The sequence below is a fragment of the Engystomops pustulosus genome, chromosome 1 (assembly GCF_040894005.1).
Source record: "Engystomops pustulosus chromosome 1, aEngPut4.maternal, whole genome shotgun sequence".
Lineage (NCBI taxonomy): Eukaryota > Metazoa > Chordata > Amphibia > Anura > Leptodactylidae > Engystomops > Engystomops pustulosus.
Genome location: NC_092411.1, coordinates 95,202,357 through 95,222,741, shown reverse-complemented (window position 1 = coordinate 95,222,741; position 20,385 = coordinate 95,202,357). Strand labels below are relative to the sequence as shown.

The 20,385-nt window shown below is 41.6% G+C and overlaps 1 protein-coding gene across 4 annotated transcripts; it reads left to right on the top strand.

Moving 5' to 3' along the window:
• The first annotated feature begins 787 nt into the window (after nt 1-787).
• On the top strand, nt 788-18,841 carry AP1B1 (adaptor related protein complex 1 subunit beta 1). Of its 4 annotated transcripts, none has more exons than XM_072148455.1 (23): nt 788-946; nt 5,916-5,977; nt 6,067-6,172; nt 6,542-6,677; nt 8,069-8,314; nt 8,525-8,715; nt 8,791-9,012; nt 9,090-9,210; nt 9,296-9,391; nt 9,595-9,710; nt 9,939-10,104; nt 10,475-10,573; nt 10,746-11,005; nt 11,560-11,761; nt 12,137-12,157; nt 12,389-12,418; nt 12,590-12,724; nt 12,889-13,034; nt 13,283-13,412; nt 13,507-13,591; nt 15,501-15,587; nt 16,816-16,970; nt 18,385-18,841. In XM_072148455.1, exons 2-23 carry the CDS (start codon nt 5,941-5,943, stop codon nt 18,457-18,459), a joined length of 2,862 nt encoding a protein of 953 aa, XP_072004556.1. In that variant the 5' UTR covers nt 788-946; nt 5,916-5,940; the 3' UTR covers nt 18,460-18,841. The 4 variants fall into 4 exon arrangements, with proteins under 4 accessions (XP_072004556.1, XP_072004541.1, XP_072004564.1 ...); XM_072148440.1 differs by having other exon boundaries at nt 11,557-11,761; XM_072148448.1 differs by lacking the exon at nt 788-946 and adding an exon at nt 1,123-1,248 and having other exon boundaries at nt 11,557-11,761.
• Nucleotides 18,842-20,385: the final 1,544 nt, after the last annotated feature.

Here is a 20,385-nt window from a genome sequence, read left to right as displayed (position 1 = left end):
ATAAAAGAAGGTGCAAATTTGTACAAAAAGGCCTTATACTACAACACATTTATCATCCAGATTTGTACATCGCGAAGCTGGATGACACCTGGTGCAGTATAAATCTGTCCGTCTACGCTGTCTACTTTGTAATGCTTCTGATAAATCTGCACCAACGTGACTCGGGTTCTGTAGTATTCTCTCTATTTATATGAAAGGTGGGCCCCCAAAAAGATTTTCTCTGGTGGGCCCAGGGTTCTCCAGTCCGACACTAGTGGTGGGACACAATATTGGGGGGGGGGGGGGTTTACAATGTGAGGGTGCACAATAATGGGGAGCTGCTGGGGAGACACAATATCAGGTGTGCTAAATTGTAGTGGGAAGATGGGGGCACATTATCAGCAGGCTACAATGTGAGGAGTAGGGGACTACTATGTGACAGGGAGCTGGGGAAATACAACACGAGATGGAAGGCGCTTTAAGGTGCAAATTATACTGAGAATGCTCAAAGAGGCAGAAGTTTTGGAGGGAATGTACATAATGCGCTATGTGCACAGCATTTTCTGTCCCTCTTTGGCTGCTATGAAGGTTGGGAGGTATGTATTATTTCTTCTCCAGCCTCTTTCATCACATAAGTTGGAAAGTATACAAGAGCCTGCACACGTGGCCATTATGGCTGAGGTGTAACACACTGGTTGCCTATAATCATGGCTGGTAGCTATAGGCGGCCTCTACTATGCACCCTGGCACTGCATGTCATCTGCTCCTCCTTCATAATTCAGTTTCCAGGTTTCCATAGAAACTGCAGCTCTCAGACGTGGTAACCGGAAGTCCCCCTCATCGTCACTTCCGGGTGCAGGTGACAGCCATCTTTGCGGTGATCTCCCGGGAGGAGGAAGAAGATCCGCATACGCCTGACATCCAAGCAGCCCGGAGCCTTGGAGCGGTCACCGCGTCCTTTACACAGGTCAGGATCTCCGTTTAAGTACTTGTTTCGCGCTCCGCACATCTGCTCGCAGCGGGGCCGGAAGTGGGCGAGCAGCTGATGAATGAGGGGTGTGATTAACCCTCCCCGGGCTTCCGGGAAAAGAAGGGGTTAATGGCCCGTCACTGCGGACGTTGTCGGGTGCCGGAGCGGCTAGTGACATTGCCCTCTATAGACAGATGTGAGGGCGGCCATCTGCCACCTGTTGTCACCCTGCAACTGTCATTCTGCTGAGCTAGAGGACAAGCAATGCTGGGAGTTGTAGTGCTCTGAAGAGTAGACCTGTCAGTCATGTATTAATAATTGGCTGATCCATGTATCTGGCAGGACTTCGCATATCTAAACAGCAGTGCCCCATTGTCACTAGCACACAGGGCTTCAGTACTGTGATCTGTGCTGGTGTGAGTAGTGGCCCTAGGATCCCCAGTACTGGTTATTATACTGTTATCCCTGGGTTGTGACTATACTCTATATTACTCGTCATCTAGCGTCCGGAGGCAGCGGAGAGGAAAAACGGAAGAATCAGGGGTGTAACTTGAGGGGGTGCAGAGGTTGCGATCGCAATCGGGCCCTGGAGGCTTAGGGGCCCATAAGGTGTCACTTTCCCATATGAGAAGACTAGTACTATAAACCATACATTATAGTCGGGGGGCCTGGCACAGACTTTGCACTGGGGTTCTTCAGCTTCTAGTTACACCACTGGGAAGAATATAGGCGGAATGTATAGTCTCCATGTAGTCACTGGACTTCCTATCAAAGCAGTCCACAATGATGAGTCCTCCAAAGTTCCAATGCTTGTGAGATGTTTCATTACCTAAGTTTTGGGAAGATTTACCTGCTAAAGTTTTTGTATATAAGACAAAAGGAACTGCACACTCCTCAGCTTTAGTGGTGCTCAATGTGGGATTCTCAATCCAGTTTCATCCATTCAGAAGACATGGCACACACAAAATTGTTTCTTTCTTCTGTTTTATTTAAGTGATAATTTCACATGATATATCTTTCACTAAAAATATAAGATATGTGAGAATAAATGTAACAGATCAAAATTACATATATTACTTGCTAAAGTTGTCATACATTTTGAAACCATTTTGTGTGGACCTGGGTTTGCAGAATGATGGGTGTGTCCATATGTGTGAGACACACACAAGTAGATTCTGTAAAGTTAGATTAGAAAGTATTAGGTTAAAAACAAAACATATGTATGTGGTGGCCAGTTTCCAGAGACCGGACTCCAAGCATCACAGTGATATATGATGGACGGAGTTTCTGCTTCTCTGTGGAAGAATGATGTGCAGCTATGATGCTTGGAGTCCCGTATCCAGCACAGTGTTCAGTCCTTCAAATTTTAACACCCCACTGTCCGGAATTCACAAAAGAGCACTTTCATAATTTCCTATATTTTGCAGTAAACTGAGTGAAACCAACCAGAGATTTAAATAAATCCAGATCCTTATAGAACTGTCTAGTCTAACTTTGTTCTGTGTAACTTTTAGAGCAGGGACTGTGGAGTTGGCAAGCCAAACTTCTGACTCCATCTTTACAGCTCCAACTGGTCATTCTAGCAGATGTAAGATAAGTGCTGGCATTCCATCCAAGTGCTTTATTCCTATGATCTGTAACAGAGGGGCTTCACTACTGAGCATGTACATAAAGTGCAGCCACATCTGCACCCTGCTGACAGTCAAATGAGCACTTCCATATCTGATGCAGGCGCTCATTGGTGCAGGAGGTCAGGTAACGGTTAGTGCAGCTGAGAAGTCCTCACTGCTCTCAGGTCCTCTCCTGCTCCACTCTGTGCCCTGTTTCCTGATGCTGGTTGTATGCATGGGGTTACGGACTTAAAGCAGAATGGACCCAGGAGTGGTCAGTACTTGTCCTCTTCTCTTTACCCAGTTCTGCTCCATACCAGAGCAGCACATGGAGGAAAGAAGAAGCTGCAGTGGTGTGCAGGGAGTATAAAAGCCAGGAAAGGAGAGGATATATTTATTTTTCTCTGCTCTGGGGGTCTCCAGTATTTGTTGTTGTATTGTAGTTGTTGGTGCTTTTAGAGTACTGGTTAACAATGCGGAATGCAGACCCTTAAAGTTTGACCTTTGGACCAATTAATGTTCAACCCTTTCCTGAATTCTTAGATCAGGAATAGAACAGAATTTTTTTTAAAAAAGGCATAATTTTTATAATTTGCTATTTTAGAATGCATTAATAAATCTACCCCTATGTATCCAAATACAAAATACATGTAATTGTTTTAATCCTGAAGAAGAGCTTGGATAATGTTTCATATTCCATTAACACAATTGAGAGTTCTGTAAGAACCTTCAGCTGCCCTGCAGAATGTAACTTTTCAGTGTACAATGCAGCGCTAGGTATAAGGAACAAATACAGGCTCAGTATTATCTAAGTTACCGTATATACTCGAGTATAAGCCGACCCGAGTATAAGCCGAGGCCCCTAATTTTACCACAAAATACTGGGAAAACCTATTGACTCGAGTATAAGCCGAGGGTGGGAAATGCATTGGTCACACTCTCCCCAGTATATAGCCAGCCAGGCTCTGCCCCAGTGTATATAGCCAGCCAGGCTCTGCCCCAGTGTATATAGCCAGCCAGGCTCTGCCCCAGTGTATATAGCCAGCCAGCCCCTGCCCCAGTGTATATAGCCTGCCAGACCCTGCCCCAGTGTATATAGCCTGCCGCCCCTTCCAGACAGATCGCACAGAAGATATACAGGGGTCACCGGAAAGGTGAGTTTAGATATATTTATTTTTTTGACTCGAGTATAAGCCGAGTTTGGGGTTTTCAGCACATTTTTTGTGCTGAAAAACTAGGCTTATACTCGAGTATATAAGGTACTCAGGATTTTCTTTTTTTTTTTTTTTAATTAAATATTTTTATTAATTCAACATATCTTACAAAAATTGATTACATAATTAAATGCCTTTATCCCCACATTGCCTATCCAACCACCCCCTCCCCTCCAGCCAGGTCCAAAAAAATAAATAAATTAAAAATAAAAATAATAATTATATAAATAAATAAAAGGACCAACTAAAAAAACAAACTCACTCCTTTTCTAATAGCCATCTCCTATTCCATATCTGCCTTTTCCCCATATCAACATATTTGATCTCTTCAAATTTTTTAATGCATTCTAAATGTCTTTCCCACTCCTTTACATTTGGTGGTTCTTTAAGGATCCATTTTCTGACTATTCCATACCTTGCTGTAAATAACGCCCTTGCTAACCATTTGATTTCATATTGGTTCCCTTTTACTCCAGTTGAGTTACTCAATATCATTACATCCAGAGTATCTGGTATATCGATCTGGATGAGCTCTCTTATCTTTACATACACTGCTTCCCAAAAGGCTATAATCGGCTTACAATTCCAGAACATATGCAGCAGATCTACATTTTTCTCCTTACATTTACTACAATCTATTTATATCCCTTTTTTAAATTTACTAATCATCTTTGGACTATAATAGAGTCTGTAAACTATCTTGATCTGTATCAATTTAAAGGACTCTGGAAGTCCATCCAATTCTATATTACTATAACTATTATCCCATTGTGCCACATTCAGTGTACCCATTTCTTTCATCCACTTAGATTTGCTTATGTGTTCATTTGTAGTGTTCGACGATCTTATTATTCAATCTGTTCATGTTCCCCCATAGTAGTAATGGGAGTATATTTATTTAATGGTTATGATGCCAGTGAGAATGAAAATGTCTGTGACAAAGTTTTACAATACTCCAAATTTAACCTCCTCCTCAACATCTTCCGTTTATGTATCTTAGATTTGGCCGTATCACAGCCTGCACATTCAACCAGCCCAGGGATTGTGGGTAGATGGAGGGTGCTCTCAACAACCCCATTATTAAAGGCGGGGCAGAAAAAACTAAAATTGATTAACTGGTGGAAAACCTGTAGGGCAGGTATCACCACTTGTTTATGTGTACTCTATAGGAGTGTATACTAGGGTGGGCAATGGGCTTGGTCACTTGTTAAAAATGATGTCCCTTATGTTGGCAAGTTTGTAGCATTGTTTTGGGAGTATGAGTTGCCATTATTATAGCAGCTGTCCCTATGGAAACATTTATGGTTTATTCATCAAAAGACTTTTCCAACATTTTGGGAGTTTTAATTTGAGAGGCTGAATATTAGTATGAATTATATATTGGTTTGGAAGACCAATATCTATTTTGCAGTTTCCTAATGGTTAATAAATATGAACCGTTTTATTCATTTTTATACTATTTATTCTGAAAGTATTGTAAAAGCACATGTAGATAGATGTGAATTGCAACAGGGAACTTTTACCATGAGAACAGTGTGATGAAAGTTATACAGTGCTCCAGTGGCTCATTACTACACCAGGTTCAATGTGATTTAGAAGTGTCTCAAGTAAGAGTAAGTGACAGGAGAATACATTGGGTTTTTTTTTCTTTCTTTGCCTTTGCCCCAGCCGATTTGCACATACAGATTATAGTTCTCCCCTATAAGGTGACCTACTGTACATTTTACCTCCTAAGCTGCTACCAGTTACTTAGAACATAATGGGAATTTCATTTTAACTACACACGGTCTGTGTGTAATATATTCCACAGCTTTGTAATTATATTTTAATCCAATCGGTCAAGGTCCAGAGCAGGACTCTCCATCTAATATCTATAAATAGGACATGTACAATATCAGGCTCACAGTTAGGAAGACAGTTAATGCCTCAATCAGTAAGAACATTGATATTCTCCAACCTGGAATTGACGTACAATAAAATTTGGTGTTGGCTCATTCCTCCCCTCTGACCTTCCCCTTGTTTTCTTTCCTGTTGGATGTGGGGGTGGTGCAGTGTTGTTCCTTCCTGCAGCCTCAGCTGATATTTTGGTGGAAATATTCCCTATTTATCCGCTGACCCATTCTCTATCTCTTCTCCTAACAGCTAAGAGAGAAATCCCTGTGCCGATATGACGGACTCAAAGTATTTCACCACCACCAAGAAAGGTAAGATGTGGGGATCAGGGCACTCAGTCTTGTCTTGCTGCCTTGTCTGTAGCTGCTGCTAGAGCTATTTTTGTCCTTCACACCTACAGGTGAGATCTTTGAGCTAAAAGCAGAACTGAACAGCGATAAGAAGGAGAAGAAGAAGGAAGCTGTGAAGAAAGTCATTGCATCCATGACCGTTGGGAAGGATGTCAGGTGAGCGGGGGTGTAGGTTTTCACTTTGCCATGAAGCTGACAATAGCTGATGTGTGCGATTTTTGTTTGGTCCAGCAAAAAAATAAAATATACAGACCGAATAAGTAGAAAATTGGAAGGCTTTCACATCCTAACAAGCTGACTCTGCTATAATTCATATCAGGAAGCCATCCGCAATTGTGCTAAATCAGCTCTTTTTAAACACCCCTGTGACCTGCAGAAAGCATTTTCCTTTATAAGTTCTTGCTTATATATAAAAAGTGTGGCAATTTACAGCAGGCAGGGCGTAAGTGTATAATAATGGACTTCTCAGGTGAATGCATGGTATTGGATGTCACCACGTAACCGAATCTCTTCTTTTGGTTACAGTGCCCTGTTTCCTGATGTGGTGAACTGTATGCAGACTGATAACCTAGAACTGAAGAAGCTTGTCTATTTGTACCTGATGAACTATGCCAAGAGCCAGCCGGACATGGCCATCATGGCTGTAAACACGTTTGTCAAGGTGTGTGAAAGAGCAGCTCTGTTCACAGTTAATCTTCAAGCTTTGATTTGTTCAACAGGATTAAGTTTTTCTTAACTGTCTTCCTTTTATATGATCTATTGAATAACAAGGATTGTCGTTTAGTCGAGCCAACTGCATATTTCTTTGAGTGGGGAATTTGGCAGTTGCCTTGTTCACAAGAATGCCATGGATCACAAGAATGGGGGTCCGTTGTACGCCAGCTGGTCGGCCATGCACCCTGCTGCTCTACTCATCTCTATGGGTCTGACGGTGACAGCTGAGCGCTGTACACGGCTATCTCCCTCACAGTGAATGGAGCGGTAGCTTGCATGTTTGACCTACTGCTCCATTCTTTTGGGGTCCATTCTGCCCCCATTCTTGAGATCCATGGGGATGCCACCACTGAGTTCCCACCACGATCAGAAAGTAAGATGGGGGCTAACTTTTTGTGACTTGAAAACTTCTTTAAAAATCTTCTTTAATTCACTAATGTTGTCGGCTGTTTGACCTTATCGATCTCAGCTTTGTAGCCTTAAAAAAAACTTCTGTAAGACAATTTTATATCACAAGTATTCTGGTATTGTTCAGTAGCCTACAACATCTCTGTACATGCTTCATAGTAAAGAGCCCCCCGCTAAACAGTGAACATCTTAGATCTGTATTTGTTGTTACTTTTCTGTTATTTCCAGTCCAAATGTTGCTGATGTAGCATTTTTCACAATGGAAATAACATAAACATTCACTTCCTCCTTAACTTAAAGTTCTATAGAAGAAAAATATTTTGTTACACAGGCACTAGTTACCAATGTAGGACAGATGTCTCTGAGGATTTGTATAACTTGTATAATTGCTGAAAATGTGATTACTATAGACTGTAGTGGAAGTGAAGGGAGTAGTCACTAAGTAGATTTTGTATAGTGACTGTTTAACTTGACAGGTTCCAGGGTCCTTGGTTATGGAGCCTTGATGTAAGTTACTAGTTTTCCCTAGATCAAACGTTATGTGCTACATATCATCAAACATCAGCAGGGTTTCTTGTATGTTATCAATATAAAACATACCATAAAGACGTAATACTTTAGCACTGTACTGTATCCACCCTGAAATACTGATAACAGTAGTTTTATTTTTGTTTTATAACTGTGGTTATATTATATTTGTAGGCAAGAAATTGAACCTTAAAAATAGTTAGAAAATTTCCACTTATATAGAAGTAAAAAAAACAAACATAATTACCTCAGGGATCACCTACCACTTAATTCTCAGCACCAGCGCATTCACCTCCTGATCCATCTATTGCATCCTGATCGCTGATTGGCCACAGTCTCCTTTATTTCACACTTGTGATAGATTTCATTACTTTTCTTTTTTTTTTTTTTTTCTTCCCTCAGGACTGTGAAGACCCAAATCCACTGATCCGTGCACTAGCAGTGCGCACCATGGGCTGTATTCGCGTGGACAAAATCACAGAGTATCTATGTGAACCTTTGCGCAAGTGCTTGAAGGATGAGGACCCATATGTGCGCAAGACAGCGGCCGTGTGTGTTGCCAAACTGCATGACATAAATGCTCAGTTGGTGGAAGATCAAGGATTTCTTGATACGTTAAAAGACTTGATTTCTGACTCCAATCCTATGGTAAGGATATGAGCTTGTAGATTAATATATGAGGGGAAGTGTACTAGAAGAGAGAGCAGAGCGTTTACTATAGATTCTGGAAGTGGCCTCCATGCCTCTATTACTGTCAAAAGCCTTTTGAATTTTATGAATGTTACTTAGATGTGTAAAGCAATGAAGATTGTGGAGTGTTACTACTGACTGTAAATGTCTCGTAACTTTTCTCCCTAGGTTGTGGCTAATGCTGTAGCAGCTCTATCAGAGATTGCAGAGTCCCATCCGAGTAGTAACCTCCTAGACTTGAACCCACAGTCAATTAATAAGCTGCTGACTGCTCTGAATGAGTGCACCGAGTGGGGTCAGATCTTCATCCTGGATTGTTTGGCCAATTATGTTCCCAAAGATGATCGGGAAGCTCAAAGGTAAGCTGAAGGGGACTTTATTTATGAGTATTAAATTTTATCACACTGTACTTTGATACACTTGTCTCTCCATAGTGTATGTGAACGTGTTACACCACGACTTTCACATGCCAATTCAGCTGTGGTCCTCTCTGCGGTCAAGGTTCTTATGAAACTCATGGAACTTCTATCAAAAGATCTGGATTATTATGGGACATTGTTAAAGAAGTTGGCACCCCCTCTTGTCACATTGCTGTCTGCTGAACCGGAATTGCAGTATGTGGCCCTGCGCAACATTAACTTAATTGTGCAAAAACGGTAAGACTGTCATCCTAACCACAATTACAGATGCTTTACTATAGACATTCTGGTGCTTACTCTGTTCTGTCTTCCAGACCAGAGATCTTGAAGCATGAGATGAAAGTCTTCTTTGTTAAATATAATGATCCGATCTATGTTAAACTGGAGAAACTTGATATCATGATCAGACTGGCATCGCCTGCAAATATTGCCCAGGTTAGTGACTGTATTATGTGCATGTGACTTTTGTTTGGGGACTGAAATTCTTCTAGTTAATAAATATAATTTTGCTATTATTTAGGTTTTGGCTGAACTTAAGGAATACGCCACAGAGGTGGATGTGGATTTTGTGCGGAAGGCAGTAAGAGCAATTGGACGCTGTGCTATTAAAGTGGAGGTATGAATTGACTTTTGTCAAACATGCACTTTGGCAGCAAAATTATTTAATAGCTATTCATTGTTTATGTGATAATTGGTATATTTTTAGGGGTATGATTTATAGAATCTGCACCAACGATCAGACCTCCCTTTGAGTAGCAGTGCCCCCTGTAGGCACTGAGAAACAGACTTTAAATTGCGATTTATTACCTTCCCTTTCAGCAATCTGCAGAGCGCTGTGTCAGCACCCTGCTGGATCTTATTCAGACCAAGGTGAACTATGTGGTTCAGGAAGCCATTGTGGTGATAAAAGACATTTTCAGAAAATACCCAAACAAGTAGGTATTACTAAATGTTGTTGCATAAAGTCCAGATAGTATTGTCTTATTGCAGACTATTGTGTGTTTTATAATGTGTGTTCTTTTTTTTAATTATTATTTATTTTTCACTTTTTATGAGCAATGACTTAGAAGGAAGAAGGATAATACTTACTGTCCATATTGCCCTTACATTCACACACACAGGTAAAGCAATCGAAAATGAGATATTCTTTAATCTTTGCTTAGATACGAGAGCGTCATCTCCACACTATGTGAGAACTTGGATTCTCTGGACGAACCCGAGGCGAGGGCTGCCATGATTTGGATAGTAGGAGAGTATGCGGAGAGAATTGACAATGCTGATGAGCTGCTGGAGAGCTTCTTAGAAGGATTCCATGATGAGAGCACGCAGGTGAGTGACGCCCGGGCCACCTAAAACATAAGAAGCATAGATAATCTGTGCAAGCTACTCATGCATACATAATCTAATGATAAAGGCATTGTGCAGGCATGGGTGTGAAGAGAACATATTAGGTGGTCAGGTTATCTGGCCCATTGTGAGGATGTGCACACATCCTTTAATAAGAATTGGACATGTGCAGGAAATTCACTGGGTGTCATACAGTTTATCTTAAATATCTTAAAACTATTTTAATGCTACAGGCTCCGCTATAGAGGGATACGGTCAATATAGCTTGACATGATTGGAGTTGGAATAGACTGCACATGTGTGAAACCCCTTTTAATAGTATGAGCTGCTCAAATATTCATTTTTGTTTTAGGTCCAACTACAACTGCTTACAGCTATTGTGAAGCTGTTCTTAAAGAAACCAACAGAGACACAAGAGCTAGTACAGCAGGTTCTGAGCTTGGCAACTCAGGTTAGTATAATACAGATCTTATGGTCCATATGGTTACATTGCACTATTGTGGAGATCTTTTGTGTAATCATTATTACATGGCTGTCGAGATATGAAGAATTGGTCATGTTATGCAGCACAACTATTTACTGCTGTATTTATATAGTTATGTCCATCTCGCACTTTATCACAGGATTCGGACAATCCAGATCTTAGAGATCGTGGCTACATATACTGGCGCCTGCTCTCTACAGATCCTGTTGCTGCCAAAGAGGTGGTCCTGGCAGAAAAACCTTTAATCTCCGAAGAAACTGACCTCATTGAGCCCACTTTGCTGGAGGAACTGATCTGTTACATTGGTACATTGGCTTCGGTCTACCACAAGCCACCAAATGCTTTTGTAGAGGGAAGTCGTGGTGTTGTTCCCAAAAGGTTACCACCTCGGACTGGCTCGTGAGTATTGATAGCTTGACAAGTTTGTAAACGCTGGATGCACAGAATTTCTAAGGGGTGACTATTTTCATAGTGTAGATTTGAGGCATTTCTAGTATATAATGTTTCCTTTAATTTTAAGCTAACAAAGACCTGAGAAGGGTGGTCTTCATGATGTCACAGTGTGTGCCATACTGGCAAAATTTTAGTGCAGAGTAAGCCAAACCGTTTCTGGTGTAAACCTAGACCAGACCAATATCCTCAAGCATCATCCGTCACTAAAACAATAAAAACAGAAGCTTCAGTGGACTTTAAATGACTTCCCTTAGAGTGCATTTTTATCGCTTTGGTTTTCAGAGAAAATTGTACAGGAAAAGCAGCCAGACAATATATAATGTTCCCAAAGTACAAGTACATTTAAAAGACTAATAGAAGGTTTCAGTACCTTTCTAAGCTTGAATGAAAGCAACATTGTATATGGGAACTTATTAGAAGAAATTGTAATGCATACTATAGGGAATAGAATATTGAATATCAGTTCTATTACTAATTTACTTTCTCTTTGTGTACAGCAGTGAGAGTGCAGAGAGTCCAGATACAGTTACCACAGTACAGCCCCAGGTGGAAACGCACCCTTCAGTCATCCCATCTCAGGGAGATCTGCTGGGTGACCTCCTAAACCTTGATTTAGCACCACCAGTCAGTGGACCTCCGCTCACTACAAGTTCTGTACCCCTGGGCGGAGTGGATCTCTTGAGCGGTGGATTGGACACTTTGGTATGTTAATTATATGCAATCTTGTACTTGTACTTATATATTCATAGTACGGGACAGAATTGTGCGATAATTTTGATATGGTCTTAATGGGAGTGCGATTATCAGGGACACATCATGCACTGAGCGCATCCTCCTCTCTTTAAAAGATGTTATTATTAGCAGTCCCTTGCGCTTTGCTGTGGGTTTGTAATATTAAAGTAATTCATCTATCTTCCATAGTGATTGGGCTGATCATTTAATTTAATTTCTTTCTCTTTCTATCTATCAATGTTCTTCCCTGTGCTGCTCCTGCCTGCTGTTCTCCGGCTTTTATGTGTGTCTGCCTTTCTGGTTGCCTGTGCTCTGCCTCCCCTCCCATCTGCTTCAACTCCAAAGATTGTGGAAGACACAGAAGGGGTATGCTAGGGAGAACTACACAACTATACTGCATGGATTATTGGGGGTTGTTTTGAACCCCATAGGCCACCATTAGAATCGTCACCTAGTGTGGAGAATTACATTCATGGGACACACTTGCTAGGAATCATGGTCACATCTAGGGACTGGTAGTTCTGTGGACACCATTCAAGTGTGAATGTTTACATCAGAACTGTTCTTGTTTTTAAATAATTCTCTCTTGTGTTACAGCTTGGTGGTGACACTGGCCCAAACCTTTCTGTAAGTGTAATACTCTATCCCTTTATAACTAATGAACATTTTATATATCATTTGACTGATTGTTCTTCTTTTTTTCTTGTTCTATTGCCTGTATTTTATATTTTTCATGTAGTCATATAATTGCCAGATACTGTCTTATAAATAAATGTTTTGTCCGTTTCTCTCTTGCAGCTGCCTACTGGATTTATGGCTCCTCCAGTGGCCCCTGCCTCCCTTGGCCCACCACTCTCTGGAGGACTTGGTGACCTCTTTGACTTAGGGGGTGGTACAGGTGCAATTTTAGGGTCTTATGTGGCTCCAAAATCAGTAAGTGATGCATTTTCATCTGTTTTTCTTGCAATCAACCAAAATAAAATGGCAAATATTTCCACAAGGCTATTGGGCAAACTTTATGAATTGTATTCAAATTACCAATGGCAATCTCCTCGCCCTGCGTAGCTATTGACCACTCTTTTATTTTCTTATGACAGGTATGGTTACATGCAATGAAAGGCAAAGGCCTAGAAATTAGTGGTACATTTGCCAGAAGATCTGGTGCAGTTTTCATGGATTTGCAGTTTACCAATCGAGCCCTCCAGGTCATGACTGACTTTGCTATACAGTTCAATCGTAACAGGTATACTGCTGCACTAAAGCTGTATTTGCTAAACTGTTGCTTTTCTAATTTACTGTTGTTCCATGTGGTCATCGATCAAAGCGATGTACATAGGGTACCCAAAAGGGTTTTTGTTGCAAAACAATGCACTATATGTATAATGACATGTTTTTTTTCTCTATACATACAACAGTTTTTTTTGGTTATTAACCTATTTTTTTTTTGTATGTGCTACTAACCTTTTTTTCTTTTTTTTATTTTAATACAAGTTTTGGGCTGGCACCAGCTGCTCCACTACAGATTCTTACTCCCTTAGCCCCCAACCAGTCTACAGAAGTATCTCTTCCTTTAAATACAGTTGGATCTGTCATGAAAATGGAACCTCTAAATAATTTGCAGGTAAATAACCAGCAATTCCTGTTGGCCATTTTGTATATATCCGTTTTTCTGTGCCGTTTCAGTGGTGTGATGCAATGTATCTGTTTCCCTGCAGGTGGCAGTAAAGAACAACATTGATGTATTTTATTTCAGTGTTGTGTATCCTCTCCACATTCTGTTTGTGGAAGATGGAAAAATGGGTGAGTGTGCTCAGGGTCCGCTGTATATTACTTTCTCAGCCCAGCAGCCATGAATTAAGTCAATATGTTTTTTTTCCCCTACATTATACACAACACTGTCTGTGCCCTATCCATTATAGGGAGAGAGGATTGTAATTTTTTTTTAGGATTTTTTTTATACTGCTTCTGTATTTGTTGGCAAAAACCATATTGCCTACAAAATCTAAACACGATGATGACGGCCACTTTTTGTTTACAAGGATTATTTCTATGTAGTTACCCCCAACCAGAGATCGCGATAACGCCTCTACAAGCGTCTATGACGCTTGTAGAGGCCGATTTACCCTTCCAAAAAACCGCCAAGCGTATAAATACGCTTAGTGGTTATCTGCCGGCTGGGTGCTTGGCTGCCGGCGCTTGCTGCCCAGGATCGCAGCTCACGCCGCAACACTGGGCAACACCCACAATATAGTGCCGTCCCTCCTCTCCTGCCCAGCTATCTTGCGGCTCCGATGGAAAGTCATGTGACCGGAGCACAGGTCACATGACGTTCTACATCGGCCGCGGGCTGAAGCAGTGAGTAGCTCCGCCCATCCCCCCCATGGCCGTGTGCGACCGTGCACACAGAGTTATGAACAAGATTGGGCTGTCTATGTGACAGCCCAATCTTGTAGCCAGAGCAGCCCCTGTATACAGTGAGAGGCTGCAGGGAAGGTGCTATATGCATCCTCCCTGCATAACTCTGTATACAGATCACTGATAACAGTGATCCAATAGACTGTTACCATTAGGTCACTGTTATCTGTGATCTATATATAAGTTTAGCAGGGAACACATGCGACCTTGTAAAAAAAAAAAAAAAATGTAATTAAAAAAAAAACCAAAAAAATTACATTAAAAGTAAAAATTAAACAGTTTTAAAAAAGCGATATGTCCCCACGCCCCCCCCCCCCCCCCAAAAAAAATTTAATAAGTTTAGCGGTGTCACGCATCAGCCAGGTCTATGGGGGAGGGGGTCCTGGGGGTGGAGTGTCTGCGGCCAGCGTCAGCCCTGGCCCACTTTGTGGGTGGTGGGGTCTTGGGCCGGCGTCGGCTCTGGCCCTCTCTGTGGGTGGGGTCTGGGGCTCAGTGTCAGTGCAGGGCCGCTCTTTGGGTGGTGGGGGGATCTGGGGCCAGAGTGTGCCCTGGCCCGCTCTGTGGGTGGAGGGTTCTTGGGCCGGCATCAGCTCTGGCCCGCTCTGTGGGTGATGGTAGGGGTCTGGGGCTCAACGTCAACCCTGGCCCGCTCTGTGGGTGGTGGTGGGGGTCTGGGGCCAGCGTCAGCTCTGGCCCACTTTATGGGTGGAGGGGTCTTGGGCGGGCGTCAGCTCTGGCCCTCTCTGTGGGTGGGGTCTGGGGCGCAGCTTCAGCCTTGGGCAACTCTGTGGGTGGTTGGGGGTCTGGGGTCGGCCCCAAATAGTACTATAATTGTCCCAAGAAGCTACAAAAACAGGGGCTGTAACAAATTTTCTTCTATAAATAGACATCTACAATAATAATAATAATCTTTATTTATATAGCGCCATCATATTCTGTAGCGCTTTACAAATCATAGGGGACAAATACAAATATATTACATTACAAAGAACAAACAGTCATATGGAACAAAAGTTTATTAACACTATATACGACTAGGAGTTATATATTTGTATTACTGAAAATTTCATACTCCTCCTCGGCTGAGATTACTCCTCAAAAATGTTGAGAGGAGTATTATTACCCTTCTGGAAAAATGTTAGTGCGACCTCTGCCCCCAACCATGCTAAGTGTTCCTTTTCATATAGATAAAATAAAAACACAAAGAAGGCTATATTCCAGACTGTGTTTACGTAGAGGAAGGGCCAGGTTCTGGGCAGAGGGCAGAAACTCACTAGTTTCTTTTTATGAACAGAGAGACAGATGTTTTTGGCTACATGGAAAGACATCCCTAATGAGAATGAGGCCCAGTTCCAGGTCAGAGATTGTCCTCCAAGTCCAGGTAAGGGTTATCAAAGCTTATCAAACAAAAAGCACTGGTTTACTCAGTTTTCAAGAGACTGCGCTCTGTGGTTTCTCCAGGAACCCAGGGGTGTTAAAAAGAGAATGGCATCCCTGTTGCGGCTCCCACAGGTTTTCCAGAATACCTGAATTCCTGCAAAACCTCTTAAGGTCGCCTGCCCCTGAAAATGAAAAACACATTGGGGCAGATTTATCAAGCGTCTGAAAGTCAGAATATTTCTAGTTGCCCATGGCAACCAATCACAGCTCAGCTTTCATTTTACCAGTGCTCATGAATATTTTAAAGGGGAGCTGTGTTTGGTTGCCATGGGCAACTAGAAATATTCTGACTTTCAGACAGCTTGATAAATCTGCCCCATTGTGAGGAATTTATCATACGCAGGTGCTATGTGCGCCAGCATATGTTGCGAGCACCATCAGATACATCTGGAGTCTCCGGCCTCCTGATGTGTCCGGTGGCTGACTTGTGCTGGCAAACAATTCTATGCCAGGCTTAGCCTAGTGGTGGAATTGCGCCATAACCTGCAAACATTCAGCCATAAATGGTCACAGGTCAGCTCCACAACCACTTGGCGTGGAGTTTTGTTAAAGAGTGCCTGTGTCTTATAGTTCGAAGTTTAGGAGGATCCGGCACTGCTAGACCCTCCTGACCACTAACATGGAGATCGGGCGAAATGCCATGTTACCGCTTCACCCGAACTCCTATAGAGAAGTGCTTCCTGGTGTCCTGACTAACGCACAAGACCTGGAGTGATGTCAAAAGCATGTGACTGGTCACATGCTTCCTGCTGCACTCAAGGTCCTCATGCTGCCAGGAATGGGGCAAAAAAAGTTGCTGGCTGACAAAGGGTAAGAAGAAGAGGGATGTGTTCCTGTCTCTGTGTATGGCAGTGTCCAGTGTGTTTTTGTCTCTGTGTATGGCTGTGCCCAGTGTTTGGATGGCTAAATCTGGGCTGTGTCTTATTGTAAGGTTCGTCTTTATTGTCCCAAAAATACGGTAATCACGATCACTGGCGGATCACTAGTTAGTGTGAATACTTTAGGGCATTTATGCCAGAAAATTGACGTACAAGCCCCAAAGAATAGTACTTTATAAACAATTGGTCAGGATGTCTGCTACATTTTAATATTGGAGGGCCAGTATTTTAATTGTCATTGGTAAAGGATCTTTTACCATATTTTACAATCCATATTTTACAATTTCACAGACGCCGTCAGCAACAAGCTGCAGGCCAGCAATGTCTTCACAGTGGCGCGACGTACAGTGGAAGGTCAGGACATGTTGTACCAGTCTGTGAAACTCACAAATGGAATCTGGGTACTAGCAGAACTGAGGATGCAGCCTGGAAGCTCTAGTTGTGCAGTAAGTATTTGGTATTATGTCACAAGGTGATTTGTAAATTGTTCTTCGTTCTCTTAGCATGGGATAATAAGTAGATGACTGCTTTCCTATGAATATTCATTGTTGGGCACTGCCCTGTGTAAATATGCTGGTGAACATCCAGTATATGTGCACACATCTATAAAGCAGTTATAAAGATTATTGGTAAACGGCAGCTGGTGACAGTAATGTAAACTGTAGGGAATGATTGAGCATAATGATTATTGGTCTCCATAAAGTGCAGTTTTTCCATATCTTAAAAGTATAAATTATTGTCAGTCAACGTGTCAATATAGGTGATCAGTGCTTCTTACAGGAGAAAAGATATAATGTGGATTCCATATTATTATTTACTGGCTTCCATATTACTGATTTTTATCTAATTGTATTAAGTATTCATAACCTGAGTCTTATAGGAAGTTCTTTTCTTGTAAAGGCACTAAGTATTTTCAGTTAATCGACTCTCCAAGGCTTTTACGTACATAGTGAGCATGGCGCTGAATGCACGGACCACACTGTAAATCCTATATCAAAGACCAATTATCTTAAAGATATTTCTTTTACTGACAACTGCAGCCAAAAATGGGATAGTGACCAATCATTATTATACATAAATACTAAATGGCTCCTTTCTGCAAAGTGCCTCCTGCTGGCAGCACATTATAGAGCAAGATTAGCAGATTGTACATAGTATTGTAGCTGCATGTTGTATGTTATAGAGCAGAAGAAGCAGAGGACATATATCTGCTCTTTGACTTGCAGAGCGGTCGCTATCTTCTCAGCACCTCCTCTTCTATAATATTCTGACTATAGATTTCACATGGTGTCCTAACTAATCTGTACCTTTTCCTATTGCACACCGCTTGCAGATTATTTTCATGGTGACCAGTTTCCTTTAACTTGATGGTGATATTTCATGTACTTAGGCTTAACACCAGGCCTGGCATGTGGTTATTAATTGCAAAACATGGTTAAGCTGGATAGTCTCTTAAGTTTTGCAATAAGATTCCATTTCAACTAACAAGCTAGGCTAGTCTCCTGGTACCAGCTGATATTGATGACCTACCCTGTGAATAGATTTTCAATATCATTATCAAATCTTAAAACCCTTTAAGATAAGATAATCCTTTAATAGTCCCACAGTGAGGAAATTTACAGTGTTACAGCAGCAGGGAGAGAACAGAGAGTGCAGTTCAAACAATGACAGAACAATAATATTAGGTTTTATTTTTTCTATTGATCCAAATTCAATCTGCATTCGCTATTCCTAAGCCTCCAGAGCTGAAATCTACCTCTTCTTGACTCACTCAGCCTGTGAACAGTGTTTTGTAGAGCTCTGTGCAGTAGCAATCTGAATTACCGTCATGAATACATCTGTATTTGTTTCTGTTCACAGCTATCTCTGAAGTGTCGGGCACCTGAAGTCTCCCCATTCATCTTCCAAGCCATTGAGCTAGTGCTGAAGAACTGAGCCTCCCTCTGCACCAGCTGTATGACGATCACCAGCCTTCCTGTACAAGGCTTGGCATACGGGAAAGAGGCCTTGTGCGCATGTGTCTGCTACTTTTATAATCGGGATAAATGAATATGGACCAAAAAAAATAAATAGTGTTGATTTTATTCTCTTACTCCCAAAGTTGCTCCTATCCTGCCTTCGTTTTAAACCCTCTGCTGCCATGTGGGCAGCACAAGGGTTAAACTGTTAACTCCTTTCATGAGTATGTGGGTAGGTGCTACCCCTTTTTATGGTAGGTGCTGTAGTGGTTCTGCTGGATCCTGTTAATTTAAACAATAAAGACCTTGGATAAAAATGTACATACGGTAATAAAAACTTTGATATGTGTGAGCCTCAACATTATGGAGGATTTGTTCTCTTGTTTGTGAAACCACCTAATAAGGGCAAAGTAATGGGTTAATGGATTCTATATTTACTATTAACAAGCAGAGGTCATCCAATTATGCTACTGTTTTTATTGTTACGAGAAATCCATCAAGCAGTTGTCTATTACCAGTTATCGTTTCATCTATCACATCCTAACCATCATTTTACTACTGAAAGGGGTGTGTTTTTTACAGTAGGGGTTCTACATTTCCCCCAGTGTTTGTTGTGTTTTTTCTATCACATTGTAAAACACATTGTGGGGAATTTATTCCCATCCACTGGTGCATGGCATTATGGATCTAAGATGCTCCGATCTCTTAATAGATCTGGATTGAATATCCACCAACTTGGGCCTGTTTACACCTGATTTGACCTATTGAAGATTTCAGCTATAGTATAGTAAATGCAGCAGACAGGCCTGGGTGTCAACACTGGGGTCAAACATGATCTACACAGGTCTAACTTAGTAGATCCGAATTGGATTTCCACCAAGAAGCCATAGCATCTTGGTCCCGCACCCTTAAACTGGCGGGGATGGGACTTTGTAAATTTCGTGTAGTGCTCTCTGTTTAGTGTGAGGCTTCTTTGTAGCAACAATTAGCTCTGAATGATGAGCTATCATAAATATCCTGTAGACTATAGTGGGGCAGTTTATGCAAACTCATACAACCCCTTTATAAAAAGATATATATTTTTTACACTACCAAACAGTGGGGTCTGTGGTACCAAACCCAGGGCCAACTGGAGCTTCTCTTAAAGTGACATAAATGGGAAATGACAAATATGCTATTTTGGCTTTGGTTACCACATATTACTAGCTGCTCTTCTACCTAAATATTTTCAGCCATGAACACGTGTAGGCAGCTGGCAGCCTGTCCCTAGCCTGGAGCAATGTACTTTTTAGACTTGTGACCCTCCCTTTCATCATCATGACAGTAATTATAATGGATGTATTACATATGTCTCTGCTTGTTTACTGCACATTATATAACATGGATTAGATCAGTTCTGTTTTTATCCCATTAAAGGTAACCAGGTCACTTTCCCTTACTGAAACTTGGAGCTGTAGTCTCTTTGGCCAAACTAATAATGGAGCAAAATCACTATATATTTTAGCTTTTTAATTTACTGGGCACTTGGATGGCACCTATGAGGAATACAGGGTAGAGATTGAAGGGAACAAGACTGTTCTTAAAGGGAACCAAGAACAGGCATGATAAACCCAACCACACACACATTGCCTTTCTTGAAAACTGCAGTGCAGGCATCTCTGCTTAGATCTCCGTCCTCCTACTAGTTAAATTGTTCTCCAAACTTTTTCTGCCTTTGCCTGTGATGGTGAGAAGACCTGCAGTTTCCCCACACAGTGCTCACTGCTATATACAACTTTCAATTAGAGGGACAGCATTCTGGTAAGAACGGGGAGAGGACTTCTGCTATACTCAAGCCAAGATTTGAAAAGACACTGAGCTGTCACTCAAAAAAGAAGGTGTGGTTCATTGGCAGCTTGGAGAA

Excerpts from the sequence above, each read along its gene's own strand:
- AP1B1 (XM_072148440.1), top strand. The coding sequence starts at position 5,941 with ATGACGGACTCAAAGTATTTCACCACCACCAAGAAAG. Across the intron at positions 8,716-8,790 it reads GATGATCGGGAAGCTCAAAG|TGTATGTGAACGTGTTACAC; the intron begins GTAAGCTGAAGG and ends GTCTCTCCATAG. Across the intron at positions 10,105-10,474 it reads TCCATGATGAGAGCACGCAG|GTCCAACTACAACTGCTTAC; the intron begins GTGAGTGACGCC and ends TTTTTGTTTTAG.